At 41.2% G+C, this 15,634-nt stretch overlaps 2 protein-coding genes across 4 annotated transcripts; one reads left to right on the top strand and one right to left on the bottom strand.

The window, feature by feature from the left end:
• Window positions 1-793: 793 nt before the first annotated feature.
• Window positions 794-7,786, top strand: msto1 (misato mitochondrial distribution and morphology regulator 1). Of its 2 annotated transcripts, none has more exons than XM_042225394.1 (14): window positions 794-1,032; window positions 2,227-2,356; window positions 2,516-2,585; window positions 3,035-3,110; window positions 3,474-3,531; window positions 3,627-3,783; window positions 4,441-4,555; window positions 4,716-4,850; window positions 4,929-5,081; window positions 5,305-5,436; window positions 5,649-5,833; window positions 6,392-6,496; window positions 6,605-6,717; window positions 6,798-7,786. In XM_042225394.1, the coding sequence occupies exons 1-14, from the start codon at window positions 949-951 to the stop codon at window positions 7,055-7,057; spliced, it is 1,773 nt and encodes a 590-aa protein (XP_042081328.1). In that variant the 5' UTR covers window positions 794-948; the 3' UTR covers window positions 7,058-7,786. The 2 variants fall into 2 exon arrangements, with proteins under 2 accessions (XP_042081328.1, XP_005943641.1); XM_005943579.3 differs by having other exon boundaries at window positions 795-1,032; window positions 3,630-3,783.
• Window positions 7,787-9,071: 1,285 nt separating this feature from the next.
• srsf4 (serine and arginine rich splicing factor 4) lies at window positions 9,072-15,378 on the bottom strand. 2 transcript variants are annotated; one of them, XM_005943581.3, is made up of 6 exons: window positions 15,202-15,378; window positions 13,850-14,037; window positions 11,948-12,057; window positions 11,309-11,523; window positions 11,139-11,216; window positions 9,072-10,042 (listed from the first exon to the last, which is right to left on the bottom strand). In XM_005943581.3, the coding sequence occupies exons 1-6, from the start codon at window positions 15,306-15,308 to the stop codon at window positions 9,529-9,531; spliced, it is 1,212 nt and encodes a 403-aa protein (XP_005943643.1). In that variant the 5' UTR covers window positions 15,309-15,378; the 3' UTR covers window positions 9,072-9,528. The 2 variants fall into 2 exon arrangements, with proteins under 2 accessions (XP_005943643.1, XP_014195977.1); XM_014340491.1 differs by lacking the exons at window positions 13,850-14,037; window positions 15,202-15,378 and adding an exon at window positions 12,496-13,843.
• Between the last annotated feature and the right edge of the window lie 256 nt (window positions 15,379-15,634).

The following is a 15,634-nucleotide window of genomic DNA, read 5'->3' on the forward strand; positions in this document are numbered from 1 at the left end:
AAAACATATACAAATAATTACTTTTAATTATTAGTTTTGCCTTTAGTGTATTTGCTTGCTTAGAATTCTGATGTCTACTGGACAGTGATTCAGCTGTCTTCAAAAAGGGTTTGTTTTAAATGTGTGTTCTCATCTACGTTTTTGTACCTGGCCATGTTTTTATAAAAAGGGAACTAAATCAAGCAAATCCATTCAGGAAACTCTTTGAAACTAAACTTCATTAAAATAAATAAATTTAAAAAACAAAACGTAAAATTAAAAACCTGATTAACACTTTAAGTTCAGGGAGCGTGGATATTTGAATAATTATCTGAAAGGTTCTGCATCAGCTGTACACAAACACAAAGCACAAATGTAAACCTTCTACAAACTTATGTCATACATTTAAAAACAATAAAACAAAACAAAACAATTAAACTTTAACCAGAAAGTTAGTTGTTTGACTGAAGTCAGAAGTGGCAGAGGAATTTCTGAGGCTGGTGCACCTATCATATAATTTCTCTACATCCTCTACTTTTATACTTGTCCATCAAATCATTCTCAAAGCAAACATCACATTACCTAAAAATGTATATAAACATATTTATTACTCATAACTCATATTATTGTGTTCACTATTGCATTATTTTAAAAAGCCTGAGTTTTAATATAAATATTTGTCACATACTCTTTGAGTGTTTGAAACAGTCTAATAAACAATCAAACACGCAGTACTGTAGTACGGGATGGTTGGACCCCACGTGAATATAAGGCACAGTGAAACCAAACTATCATACTGACGTCGCTGATCCATCCAATCACATTTCGTCTTACTCTCCTGTCAGCCAATGGCCTGCAGCCGTCGCCGCTGCTAGCTCGTCTCCTCTTAGTGCCGTCAATTCTAAACATGCCCATCATGTTCGTAGTTGTGGGCTTTATCTTCTGTCTTGCGTGTTGATTTTCGTCACGATGAGCAGCCTCTGCAGAGAGGTGATCACCCTCCAGCTCGGACATTACTCCAACTTTGCGGGAACTCACTGGTGGAATTTACAGGTGAGGAGTGCGCGTGCAAGGCTAACGTTAGGCTAGCTGGCTAACGTTAGCTGTGCATGTGTTGTCAAACTTGTGAGCTTGCTGTGAACCGTTAGCTCTGGTTAGTCTCAGTTTGACAGACTGGGACACGAAGTATGGTCAAACTGACCAGCATGGCATTAACCATAAACAGAGGCATAACCGCCAACAGTTGTGTGGCTAAAGCTGCTGAATTAGCAGGTTAGCAAACTGTTACGAGCTTTTCATAAAAAACACTCAGAACTGTTACCTGAGCATTTAGGTCCATAATTTGTTGGTCCAAGATTTAAAGCAAATATTATTATATATAGTCTCCCCATTTTCAAAGGCTCTAGCTCAATTAAAAAGTTTTCGTATTTCAAAACATAAGGTTTATTTTTAATAAATGGATAAAGATCCAAAATTGGACCTCATCAAATGTGTTGTTCTCCCCATCTCCTTTTAGGTGCTCTATATCAAGCTATTCCTTTAGCCACCCTCAGTTGCTGCTTGTTTGTCGGTCTCTCTGCTTTTTGTTTTGTCTTCAGTAGCTAAAAAATAAAAATGCTGACTTGGGTTGAAATCAGGTGACTGACTTGGTCATGGAGGAATACTTAAGGTTGCTTTTGCAGGATGATTTGGGGTCATTATTCTTTTACACTGTGAAGTGCTGTCTAATAAATTTTCCAGATTTTGGCTCAACTGAGCAGAAAGTACATGCCTGTACACATCAGCATCCATCCTGTTACTTTTGTCAAGTCACATCATTAGCGAACACTCATGACCTGGTTCCACTGTCAGCCATATGTGCCCATGCAACGACACTGCCTCTCCCATGTTTGACAGATACTGTGGTATGCTTGGGATGACAATCAGTGTCTCTCCTTCTCCTTACTTTTCTCTTCCAGTGTTCTGGTTCAAGTTGATCTAGGTTTCATCTGTGCATAGATTTCTTCATTTCCCCCCCAGATTTGTGCTCTTTTAAATGTTTTCTGGTGAAGTCTAAACTGGTGTTCTTGTTCGACCATGTAATCAGTGGGTTGCACCTTACTGTCAACCTGTTGTGTATATACATTCATGAACGGGACTGTTGATTGTTAACAATGATACGTTTACTTTGTGAATTTCTGTAAGCATTGTTCGATCGCTTTGACCGTGCTAGCAGATAAACAGAGGTGCTCCTCTCTTTGTTTGCAGGATGCATCTTTATCATACGATCCGGAGACACCGCCAGGTGAGATCCAGAGCGATGTTGTGTTTCGTGAAGGACAGACTCTGGGCGGCCACGTCACCTACACACCACGACTCATTGCCATGGATCTCAAAGGTAACTTGCTTTTAGAAATACTGGAAACTTTGTGTCTTTACTTTGTCCAGTTTACTGACTGAAATATAATATGTTAGCATTAATTTAGAGCACTTGTTACAAAGTTGTTCTTTGTTTTTTTTGGTGAATTCTGACTGTCTTTCTCTCATTCTGTAACAGGAAGTCTTCGTACTCTGCGACAGGAGGGAAGTTTGTACGATGCAGGCAAGGACACGTCTGCTGTCACATGGTAAACAAGACCCTCTCTATTTGTTTTCTGCGTGGTATAACAAATTTTATTTGTGTTGTTTTCTGGTTTCAACACTGTCACATGTTTTGTTTTTTGTTTTTTTTGTCTGTTTATTTGTTTACATATGGATATTTATCTACATTTAAATCTATTTATCTATAGGGCAAATCAAATCCTATAGCATATCCCTTTTTTACCCTGTGGTGATAAAAGGAATGAGTATTTGTAGTCACCCCACTGGGCAGGTGGTATGTACACTTTGTGAATACGATGACATGAAAATGAGCCAATGTAGGACTTTGTAATTGATACATAGGTGAATCTGCTAGGAGGCTAAGGGGTTGCACTGACAGTCGCCATTATTCTTAACTAATCCATTTATTACATGCACTGGTCCTAAGACTGTTCATATTTAGTGTATATACTGAAAACTTTTTTAAATTTGGCAGGGATGGAAGTATCACTATGCACGAAGAAAGTCCTCCTGCAAAGAACTCCTTCCTTGAAGACCTTGATAAGTTGGATGTGAGTATTTCAAGTAGAAATGAAAACTAACACAAAGAGATTTTCACAACAAACACACACATTACAGTTATAGTCGGGTCGAAGCGTGTCATGCCCTGGACTGCTTGAAGGGACTCTCATACATGCGTGTCATCACTGACTGCGACCAGGTTACAGATCACCGTTGCTTTCTCTCTTTGTAAAAATCCCTATAAGTAAGTAATAAATAAGGACGCACTGCTGTGTGTCATAGCTTCCCAAATTAATCCACAGAATGCAATAAGTGATGAAACTGGCTGTGCGAGAGCAAATTTCCAGAAATAAAATAGCTCAATAGAGACGTCTCCAAAGAGTTGAGCCCGTCATTCTGTTCTTTGTGTCTAGAAAGGGGAGATACTCGCAGAGGCTGATTTTCCCTCCAGCTCCCAGCCTCAGTGCTCAGGTATGAAAACCTCTCAACCAAACGTGCATGAAATAACAAGTTTCTGTACCAAAATCATCACATGAGCTTAAAAAAAAAACAACAATCTCTCCCAGCAGCAAGGTCACTGAGTGTGGATACAGTGAACAGCCACCTGGCTAGAGTACAGAAGAGCTACAGGCTGGAGTGCAGCGTGAAGGTGTGGTCTGACTTCCTCAGGATCCACCTGCACCCTCGGACCATCTCGGTCATCCACCAGTACAACCACGATGGGTAAGGCGGGTGCAACATTACCTGTAGTTTGTTGATGCTTCTTACTTTGAACCTCTAAAGGAGTCAGAGCCATAACTTCAACATAAAAACTGCAGGTGCAGAATTTCCTGTCACATCTCATCGAAACAGCTTAAAATGTTTGGGAAATGTTCCCAATATTTTCCAAACCTCATTATGCAAACTGTTGTATGTTGTCATCAAAGAAGTTTTTCCAGATCGAGATTATTATGACAGAGAAAACATTTTATATATTAGACCACAAAATAAGAGTGGAAGGCCCTCACCTGCGTTTCACCACTAGATGTCAGCCTTCCCTCACAATCAGGATTAAAACTGACTGTTCTCTGTGGGTCAGTATGGAAGAAAAGGCAGAAAATGTATAAACAAGTTTATTATACAACTTCACGTATCCAAGCTGTCATTTTTATGTTTTATTAAAGTAATTAGACGAAACATGAATACTTTAGAATAAAATTAAAGAACATTCAGTTAGTTTTCTAAATTAATTCTATTCTTAAATTCTTAAATTGGTTGACAGTATGAAATAAAGATCTAAAACATACCCACAACTGCTTCTCCACCACACTTAAAAAGGCTTCTTGAGACTTGCTGACTTACAGTTATGAGGTATTTATATTTGCTTTTATGGCCGTTCAGAGAGGCTCACCGTCTGGAGGCTTTCGGCCAGGGCGAGTCTCTCCTCCAGGGGTCGGTGCTCGAGGAGCTGGAGGACAGGCTGCACTTCTTTGTGGAGGAGTGCGATTACCTTCAGGTAACTCTTCCATTTCACTCTCCCCTATAATTAGAAATATTTTTTTGTACTGTAAGACCTTTAAAAAAGATGCTAATCAAAGTTTACTTGTACACCATTTCTTATCTGCCATCTTCTTGCATATCTCTTTGTGCTTCGTCAATCCTTTTTTTCCTTTCAGGGCTTCCAGGTGCTGTGCGACTTGGCTGATGGCTTTGCAGGTCTGGGGTCGAAGGTCACTGAGCTGCTTCACGACTCTTACGGAGGAAGGGGCATCCTAACCTGGGGGTTGTTACCCGTCAGTCACCCAGATTCCGTGAGTGTCTCTTTCTTTAAAAGCAAATGTTTTGTAACGCGGCTTCTTTATTTATATTTGTTGTCTCTGTTTGAACAGACGCCAGTGAAGGATCTCTACCGGCTGCTGAACTGCACTTTAGGGATGGTACACATGGCCAGTCACAGTTCTTTGTTCTGCCCGTTGACCTTGCGAGGTGGTCTGGGAAGACGACCGTCCTCTCCCACGACGTTCACCCACCTCAGTTATGATGTGAGACTGGCTGCAGTACTATTATTGTGTCCTTTGGTCAACAAGCAATTATTTTAAGACCTTGTACCGACTTATTTTATGTTCTATCCAAATGTAAGCACTCAAACTTTAAACTTTGGCACAGCTCTGATTAAAGAGATAATTCAACTCATAGAAGCACAGTTTACATGTGCAGGTATGCAGGATTATATATAAACATGTATCTGTCTGTCTTCTGTGCCAGCCCTCACTGTGGTACCACTCCAGTTCTGTCCTGGCTTTGGCATTGGACACCCTTACTGCACCTTACAGGCTGAGGAACAACAGCGTCCCCATGTGGCAGTTGGCAGATGACCTGGCTGTATCAGGGAGGAAGGTATTTAACAATTGTTTGTTTATTTGTTTTTTTTCTTCACCCCCTTCAGCAAATATTATTTTTATTTTTTTAATCAAGTCATGAAAGGAACCAGCTTGAAGCTCTATAGGTATATAAAGGACATGAAGTCTCACAAGCTAGCTGGATGTTGCAGCTAGGTTATTTATCTGTGGAGATGCCTGAGATTATGGTAACCAATGTTTAAATCACAGGTCGTGGCTGCTTATGGTGCCGTCCCCTTTCCCATGATGCACGGCTCCTCTCTCCCTGACGCCCTGAGCACATACACCGACGTACTGCCGTGGAGGCCTCTGTCTGGGTGCGCTGAAGCAGGAGACGGCCGATGCTACGGCCAGTGGGCGACGCTCAAAGGCTTCGAAGGCCAGAAACTCATCAGGTCAGAATGAAGTTATTGAGTCAGTTATATTCTACTCTGACTCTTTAGTTTAAGTTTGCTTCTGCCCCTACGAAATTACCACTGACCTTCTTCATCTATGATAGCTGGTGTGTGATTAGACCCCAGCCTCAGAGCTTGTTCCTGTGCTGCATTGATTAGTGCCTTTCTCCACTCGGGTGGATATCTCCCCCCTGAACGTTGTCCTGGGTCCCCCTTGCCGTAGCATTCATATTTATCTCTCTCCCTCATGTCCAACTCTTCATACTGGAGGCTTATTTAGCATAAGGGGTCTAGCCTAGGACCCTTACTGGATACAGACGCCTCAGCAGGGTACCTGATAACAGGTGTTGTCCAGCTCTTCATACTGGAAACCTGTTCTTGGATGTCTGCCACTATGATGGTTACTGGACCCTCTTCGGGGAGGTTGCTCTGGTGTCTTTATGCTAATGACTTTAGGTTAAACTTCAGCTAAGGTTGTGAATGACAGTTTTGTCAACATTTTTGAATAAACAACTTGTAGCAACATGCTTCCCCCCCCTTTAATTCTCTTTTCACCAGCTCGCTGGCTGCAGGAACTAAACCGCCCACTCCTCTGCACAGTCTCCACAGCGGAGAGGACGTCCTGGCTTCCTACATCAGATCCTTCTATCCTTCAGCTCCTCTGTGAGTCTCTGCACTGACACGTGACACTTGCTATTTCTTTTTTTTTTTCCTAACAAATTCTCATCTCTCACCCTTGCTCTCTCTATCATCTTGTCATCCCTGTCTCAGGGCTCTGCAGCTGGTTTCTACTCCCAGTGAGCTGGCACCACCTTTCCCGCAGATATTCAGTCAATCCCTCGGTGCTCAGGGCTTCCTGGAGGGCCAGCCGCCCCCGCCTGGCAGTGAGTGTTTTTCTGTTTTTGTCTGTGTGTAACGCAGAGCCGTTCTATTATAGGTTTTCATGAATGATCTTTCTCTGCAGGTACGCCCCGTGTCGTCTCCTCCGTACCCGTCATGACTTCCCTCCAGTCGGGTCCTGCGCTCGACCCCTGGCTCTCCGAGCTGCATCGCGGTGTGAGTGCTTTCGACATCCGCCGTGTTGCCCCCAGTTTCCTTTCTCAAGGGCCTGAAGTGTCAGACTACCAGGAGGCCCTGGAGCAGCTGCGCCTGCTGGCCCGGTGTTACAGAGACGACAGCAGAGGCGTGATGCGCTCTTCCTCCGAGGAAGAGGACGATGACTGAAGTTGGCTGGGACGACTTGTATCTGCCTGCTTTGTTTACCAGCCTGCATGCTGTCAGCCTGATGCAGGGAGATAGAGGAGCTGTGCTCTGCTGTGTGAAAGGATGAGGACTGAAGTAATGGGTGACAGAAAAGAGGAAGTTCTGCCCATGTAGTTTGTAATTCAATGACTGTTCATATGTAATTAAAAGTATTTTATACAAAATGCACATCATAGGACTGTATTTACATAAAGACGTAGCTTTCACCACAGGTTGCATAGATTGTAGCATTCACAACTCTCAGAGCAAAGAAAGGGACTCTTTGTTTGTTTGTTTGTTTGTTTTCTGCAGCCTCAAATGAACAGTAAACTGTTGAACATGCGTTGGGGTTTTTGTAATTTGTCCAAAGCAGAATCAACTAATTTGGGGTTTAATGGGACATTTAGTATCCTCGGCCAAGTCTGCCTGTTTGTGCTGCAAACCTTTCATAGAACATCATAAAAAATTAAAAATTCCCCCTCAAAGGAAAACATAAGACCAAGGAAATAATGAATGCATTCACACTGGGCGCCTTAATCACATGACAGCAGATGTTGATGTGAGTCTTCTGTGTTAAAACCACATTTTGCTTAAGATGGGATTACAAAAAGCACATCTTAGACACTTGTTTAATGCATTTCATGACAAAAATATAAATTGCCATGGTTGTAATAACATTTAAAAATGGAATAAAGAGCCTATAAAGTTAAATATTTGTAATGCTTATCGTCCAGCGCGCATCCTGCCTTTAAAGCTTTCTGTGATTTAGGTCAAACTAAAGTATTAAAAAATGTAAATGACTAATATGGACTGAATTGTGGTGAAACTTAAGTTATTTAATAAAGTTTAATCTTTATAGAAAAATATTTTCTCCACACCAGAACTTGATAAGAAAGGTTTATTGCTGCTGTTGTGTGGTCAGCTCTGGTCCAATTCAAGTTAGATTTAATGATTCAAGCAGTTCAAAGAATAATACATGGATCTCCCTCTGGTTATAAAACCAGTCAGCAGCAGTCTGCTGTAGCCAACTCCTGGGAGAGAGATTTATAAAGAGAATATGCGTTTATCTGATTGGTCAAAACTATTGAGAAGCGGCCGTTGTTTATGTAGCCAAGTTCTGCTCTTCCTCTCCTCCCTCAGCTGCAGCTTCACATTGGGATGGACCGATAACCTGCCTCTCTCCCTCTAACCTGTTATCTAGTTTTCGGCATCTGAGGCAACATCTGTGAGGGCTTTTGTTTCTTGACCTTGCTCTGGTTCACGCACACAGCCTTCTGCCACACATGCACAAGCAACTTGATCATGGGAATCTATAACTTTTGTTTTGAGTGCTCAGTAGTGCAAATAACTATTAAACTGATCTAAAATTAATTACAGTCCCCATACCATTTGGCAGCACAGGTCTTGTAAACCAAACCCTTCTAGTCCTCACACTGCAACGTTGAGAATCTGTCACTGAACATATCCAAACTTTATGCCATAAAATGGAAAATATTCTTATGATCCGAGTCACCTCAGTTTTTCCTTCTATGAACTCTGATCATTCTTAGTGTATTCTCAAACACTCTCTTTCCTGTGTGCGAAGAGTATTTATTTAGCCAGCTCCTGTTATGGCTCACATGCAGATACACATTGGAAACCTAAGGAAAACTGACTTGACCAATTCTGCCAGCAGCTATAGTTTAACTCAGGGATGTCAGCCAAAGGGTAGACGGAGTGGATGGCTTTGTAAGATGTGAAACACAAAGTAAAAATTTTGACTTTCTACTGCATGTTTTCTTCTTCTCACATTATGGATAAAATCAGAGCCTAAGAACTAAATTGTTGTTTCAGCGATCTTACTGACAAATTACAGTTCTATTAAATTAAAGTTTAATAATTAAAATTAAACATTTTCTAAAAACTGTTCCAACTGTTTTCTGAGCAAACAAAGAAACACAAACTCACCCCAGTGATATTTACACCATCATGCAAAAAAATAAAAGAGCCAACCTGCTTCCCTCACACACCGAATTTATTACCAACATAAGCATGACTAACAAGTCCAGAACAAGCTTTTTTTTTTCTTTTTTTAATGTGAAACAAAGATTACAAGGATTTCACAAAAGTGGGGAAGGTGTTCCCAACCAGCATATCGACAAAAACAGTATGCTTCTACATTTGATTAAAAAAGGCTAAGACAAATACCATACCTTCGCTTGAACTTATAAAACTGACATTGCACCCTGTTGTTATTGTTACAAACACCACTAATGAAAACGTATGTTGGTAAAGGGCAAATGAAATGGAGTAGCATGTGCATAAGAGACATCGAGCATGAGCGCCTGGTATTCTACAGCTACTTATCAAAAAACAGGAGGTGAGGATAGTGTTGTCGGGCACGGGGAATGTAAATAGAGGGCAGGAGGGAGACACTGGGAGGAGGGCTTGTGACAAACAGTCCAAAATCTGAACTAAGAGCGGGAACGGGAACGAGAACGAGACTGGGAGCGGGATTTAGAGCGGGACTCCGATCTGGAGGCGGAGCGGGAACGGGAGCGGGCTTTGGCAGGTGAGGGGGAACGGGATTTGGACTTTGATTTAGACCTGGCTCTGGATTTGGACTCCTCAGGAGACTGAGAACGGGAACGAGAACGAGAGCGTGAGCCTCGCTCAGGCTCGCCGCCCTCGTCATCGCTCTTGGGCTCCTCCCGGCCCTTTGAGACAGATTTCCTTGACTGATCCTTAGCTCCAGATGCAGAACGAGATCTAGAGCGAGACCTGGAGCGAGAACGAGAGCGAGACCTGGACCTGGATTCCCCCTTCTTGCCCTTTTTCCCCTCTTTCTTGCTCTTTTTACTCTTGGGGCTGCGGCTCCGGCTGCGATCCTTGTTCTTCTGAGCGCCGTTGCTGCGCTCCTCCTCCTCCTTCTTGCCCTTTCCCTTATTCTTCTTGCTACGAGATCGGCTGCGGGAGCGAGAAGCAGCTCTGTGGACAAAAGACAAACCAAGTCTTATTGCACCAACCCATCCACCAAAATTCTCATTAACATAAAGCACTGAACAGCTGGGTAAAATTACTAGAATTTTAAGGGTTTTTCTAAGGTCTGTTTTCTCTGTTTCGATGTTCCGCAACACAAAAATGGAATGATTGTGAGCTGCTTTAAAAGCATCTGAGACATAATTTAAACAGAAATTTCTACATCCTGTCTGAAGACAGTAAAGAGAAAGTACGTAGTCTTCATGCTTTTTAAAGGCCACCATACAAAAAAAAGAAAAAGACTTCTTGCCCTATAGAAGTCTACAGTAAGACAGCCCTCAGCGCTAACCTCAGTAAACACTTATGATCAATTTATGCGCTCAGTCATATTTAGTAACTAAGAATCAGAAATCACAAAGGAGGATTATTCAGGATCTGCTCATCCTTTGTTATTGTTAATAACAAAGGATTAGCCAGGCAGCATGCAGTCCTAATTGCAGTTGCAGTCCTGAAAACGCTCCGTTTGCAGCTAAGCACGACTTTACAAACCAATGTGCGATGTCATCGTCTTATGACAAAGACTGAAAGTTTGACCTGAAGATTTATTTACATTTTTGTACTAAACCCATTATGCATTCCTTATTTTTATATATACACCCACGATTTCAGTAACGGATGGTCATATTTAAACAAAGTCTGTATTAATGAAGTCAGGATAGAAGTAAACGCAACCCCTTATTTTCAGCTAGCTTTCCTCTACAGTGAGAACGAGAGATCTATCCTAATATGGCAATCTCAGTCTCACGGCTCTGGCTGGAGCTATAACGGCTTCTTACAGACAGGATGAAGCAATAAGTCACAACAAAGAGGATAAGAAAGAAAGATAAGAAAACTTTGATTTGAATCATGCAAAGTAACTCTAGTAGATTCTACGAATATGAAAGCTATAAATGAGCGTAACACGTTTCCTGTAACATACTTATAAAAACAAATGAACTGAACTGGATACAAAGTCTCAAGCTGTCTCAAGGCAGCTAGTGAGAGGACAAATCGATCGAACATCTATCAGTTTCTGGACAAAACAGCAAAATAAAGTTTTTCTCACCTGGAGCGGGAGCGGCTGCGACTGCTGCTCTCACTGCGGCTGCGGCTCTTACGAGACCTGCGGCTCCTGGAGCGAGACCTGACAAAATATTATACCATTTATCGATCTTGGATCCAACTGCAGCAGCATGCAATTCCTAATTTAATACCAAACAACAGTGCCTTTTTTACCTGGAACGGCTGCGGCTACGAGAATACGAGCGGCGGCGCCTGGCACCAGGACGGTCCTCAATGAGCCGGATCTTTCTGCCGTTCACCTCTGTGCCGTCGAGCTTCTCCAGGGCCCTCTTCATATCAGAGTAGAGCCTGAACTCGATCACCCCCTCATTCTTCCGGCCCTTGTGGGTGTCAGCGTAAGTCACTTCACCCGCCTGCCTCATGTAGTCCTACCAAGGAGAGGAAACAGATGAGATCATGAGAATGTGTCCACTGGAGGCTCTGACCAAACTGCATGTAAATATTTTACATAAAATCCATGAGAGCTTCATGGATTCATATTACATCTTCCCTTATAGACAACCTGATCAGAATGGGTGTGTTGTGCTTTATGAATGTTTATATAATCATGTGGCCACAATAAAAACAAAAATCAAAATCTAATGCAACGTTCTTAAAGTTGGGTAAAATAAGGGAAATTTAAAAAAGAAAAAGATGGGGAAAATCTCACTATGGGAAATGTTAAAACGCTGAAATAATGGTTCACTTCAATTTTTTTTTTTTTTTTTTTTTTTAAATCAGGACTGTAAGCCTTACTTCCTTCACAATAAGTATTTAATATGAGAGAGGAGGGTGAATTAAGCAAAAACATACCTTTAAGTCTTGCCAGCTACAGCGGCTGGAAAGATTCTCAACAATAAGCCGATAATCTGTCCGTATAGGTGGACCATATCTGTCTCTTCCTCCCCAGCGTCCATATCCACCTTTCAGGGTAACAAGGAAACAGAAGGAACAATGAGGACTGGAAAGCAACCGGGATGGTGCAGTCATACTAAACTTCCAGCTACACACTATTAAAATATATCAATAATCTCTTGGGAAAGGAAACAAAATAGGGAAAAAGCAAAAAGGCTGAAAAAAAGAGAAAAAGCTATTAATTCCTAAAAAGACCCTAATTATTTCTTTCTATTAGTCTTTCTTTAAATTTTTAAGCCAACAAGAAAAAAAAAACCCTATGGATATTAAATTTTGGTTGATGCTCAACAGGCCTATTTTAATAAGAAAAAAGAAAAGAAAAAAGCAATAAAAATCAAATTAATAACTGAAGGAGGAAGTACTTACGTTGAACTAAATCAAGTGTCTAATCTATCCTATCTAAAAACATTTCACTGATACAAAACATGTTGTTTTTTTTCAGGCACCTATAAGAGCTGAACCCACATCTGTTCCTAACCCCATGGCATCCTCACCACCCGGCCTGGGCCTAATGGGAAAAGCGGTCTTCATTCACAATGGCTCCCTTTTTTGGTCTGCCCAGGGGCCCAGAATGGTCAAACCACACTCTTGGAAAGGGGGGACACCATGGCCAGCAATAGGGGCAGGCAGTCAGCAAAGGACTCTTTCAATTAAAACATTGAGGTTCTTTGTTAAATCTTTACCTTTAAATTGACAATCACTTTAAATGAAATAAAAACGGAATAAGACATCAATAGATTACAAAATATTTGACAGTCAAATAGTTACTCTACAATGCTCAATCAATACATTTATACTGTTTTAATTAGTAAGCCAATTCCTGCATCATCACACATTCACATGTATTGTTAGTTTCAAATCCATCACATGGAAACCCAAGATATTTGAAGAAGTCATTGGTGGCTCTGGTGCACACAGATTTAATCACGTTACGACACCTCCTCCCACGCCTGCTGTTCTTTTCTGAGTAGAAGCTGTGAAGTGATGTATAGCAAAGCAATTCAAAACCAAATTACTGCTCTATCCAGAAACTCAGATGTACTCGCAGGCTAAGAGACCACTAGAAACCTAGAAGGCTCACTCAAGCCAGAACAATAGTGAAATGTGGACGGGTGGGAGTGTCTCAACGACCTAAACAAAGAAAATGAGGTCAGCGGCTTAGCAGGAATAATTCTCCTTTGGTTCTCAAAGAACGATCTAGAGGTATCGGGGATACACCTACCAGACACAAGGACCAGATATTGGTCAAATCCTGATTTGAAAAGCTTAATCAGTCCGTGATAACATGCCAAATTGTGGTTAAACTGTTAAATGTTCACTTTAGACAGCAGAGCAGCGCCATTTTCTTTCTTAGGTTCCACCTTGCCTGTTTCCAGCTTTCCATCACAGAAAGAAAGATGCCGCCATCTGTCAGGGACTGCATCGCAGAAGCAACTGTTAAGTAGTACATGAGTAAGATTTCCCCAATTCAAAAACACCACTAGAAACCAGGAATGCTCATTGAGATTGCAACAAAGGTGAACTGTGATGAAACTACTGTGAAGGTGTGACCCAGAAACGAAAATTGAATTAATAGAGAACAAACCAGCTTCACCTCACTCCACCCAATTCTAAGAACCAGCTACAGAAAAACCACCTCTCTCAGTTTCCACCATGAAATTATGATATAAACTGAATGCACTTTAGCCACCAAGGACCAGTTCTGCCCCCCATGAAATTTAAGAATTCCCTGAAATAAATGAGATTTCTTATAAATTATTATTCACGTGAAATACGGGCAATACACCGCTGGACACTTACTCCGCCCTCCTCCTCCTCCACCTCCTCCACCACCTCCTCCTCCACCACCACCACCACCATAGCCTCCATCACGACGTGGTCCCCTGGTGTGCTCCACAATGACCCTCTCTCCACACAGCTCTTTGCCGTTTAGGTCATATACTGCATCATCAGCATCACGGGGGTCATCGAATTCAACGAACCCATACCTGCAGATGGAAATGAAACATGTTTAAATAAAAAGAAGAAAGGACTTTACAGCAATGTAACAAGTTTACTGATGGCAGCAGGTAACTGAGCAGGAAAAAAAATATTATTGTCTTTTAAATCCAACATTTTACATGTTTTACTGTTATCTGTGTTTTATGATATAATACTTTATGCAAATTTTACTTAAGTTTTGCTCCTGTTTAGTTTTTTTTACTGACAAGTTGTGTGTGTGTTGTTGTTTTTTAACTTGGATGATTTATTTTATTTTAGTAATATAAATTTTAACCTTTTTCCTATTGTGTTTTTCTAAACATTTTCATGTTATCACCCTTTTTATATATGTTTTTTTTTATGTTTTTATATATTATTATTGAATTACTACATTTTATTAAGCTATTCGACTTCCTTGAACCAATTTTTTATTATACCTCTCATTTAATATTGTTGGCTGTTGTAACGCATACATTTCTCAATACACCATTTTACTTCCTCAAATGTGAACAAATACAAATTTATTTGTTGTGCATTTTTGTAAATTTTATATCTCAGCCATCAGTGGGTATTTTTCCACAGCTTTGTGACACATACAGACTAAGTAATCGAACTTTACAGACTATTCAATCGTATTATAGAGACAATAAAACCATCCGGTTGGAGCCTTAGATTTTAGCGGCCCTACACGTTAATTTGTTCAGATTAGCGCCAGTACGACTGCAAAGAGATATTTAACGTAAAGGAAGGCTATGCATACGGTTGAAACTATTCCCCCTACAGTTTCATATTGCGTTAAAAATATAACGGTGGGTGAAGTTACAGCTGCAGCAGACCGTTTGCTTGTAATGCACACAGTCGCCTTTGACTTTGCCACGTCCAACATTAGCTCGCTAGCGATTTGGCGCTAACGCAAACAATAACCAACAATAAAGATGGGAAAATTTAGCTTGACCTTTACATCCTTTACATCGATAAAACAAACACTCGTGTAAAACGAAGGCGTACTTTAGGGGGAAAAAACACGCGTAATAACGGGAAAAGCGAAATTTGGTGTAGAGTAGCTATATTAGCATTAGCAAGTCTGACCCGCTTTGGATTCAACAAGGCCGTACGCGGCCCTTCAAGCACCAATTTCCATGTTAAACACGATTAATTCACAGCATCGTTACCCGTTTTTCAAGTCGACTTCGAGTATCTTCCCGTAGCCTTTAAAGAACCTCTCTACGTCCTTCTCTCTGGCTCTGTAGCTCAACCTTCCGATATACACCCGCGACATGCTGCTGCCTCTTCCGAGCGTGCTGCCGAAACGACAAACCCGACAACAACCAAGCGGCTACAGCGCAGGCGTGAGACTGCCGCCATACATAAGGCCCTCCTTTGATATGATAGGCCACGACTAAAAGGGGGGTTGTCTTAGTTTTTTTAACTTTAGTTTTTAGAAAATATATCGTGCGATTAGGCTATTTTAAGAATGAATGAAAATAACTTTTTACAGTTAGACCAGAGCCACCGTTGGATAGGAGTTTCCATTCCTAGTTATCACAGACATTGTGGGGTTATTATTGAACCAGAACTATTTGTGCGAATGTCTATCTCAGTTTT

The sequence above is a fragment of the Haplochromis burtoni genome, unplaced genomic scaffold, assembly GCF_018398535.1.
Source record: "Haplochromis burtoni strain Fernald_Lab_line unplaced genomic scaffold, NCSU_Asbu1 Contig_171, whole genome shotgun sequence".
Lineage (NCBI taxonomy): Eukaryota > Metazoa > Chordata > Actinopteri > Cichliformes > Cichlidae > Haplochromis > Haplochromis burtoni.

Bases quoted from the DNA above. Each gene is read 5' to 3' on its own strand.
- msto1 (XM_042225394.1), top strand. From the start codon at position 949: ATGAGCAGCCTCTGCAGAGAGGTGATCACCCTCCAGCTCGGACATTAC. The intron at 3,111-3,473 runs GTGAGTATTTCA...CTTTGTGTCTAG, and splicing joins AAGACCTTGATAAGTTGGAT to AAAGGGGAGATACTCGCAGA. The intron at 6,718-6,797 runs GTGAGTGTTTTT...CTTTCTCTGCAG, and splicing joins CCAGCCGCCCCCGCCTGGCA to GTACGCCCCGTGTCGTCTCC.
- srsf4 (XM_005943581.3), bottom strand. From the start codon at position 15,308: ATGTCGCGGGTGTATATCGGAAGGTTGAGCTACAGAGCCAGAGAGAAG. The intron at 12,058-13,849 runs GTAAGTGTCCAG...TTACCCTGAAAG, and splicing joins TGGAGGAGGAGGAGGGCGGA to GTGGATATGGACGCTGGGGA. The intron at 10,043-11,138 runs GTGAGAAAAACT...TTTTGTCCACAG, and splicing joins CGCAGCCGCTCCCGCTCCAG to AGCTGCTTCTCGCTCCCGCA.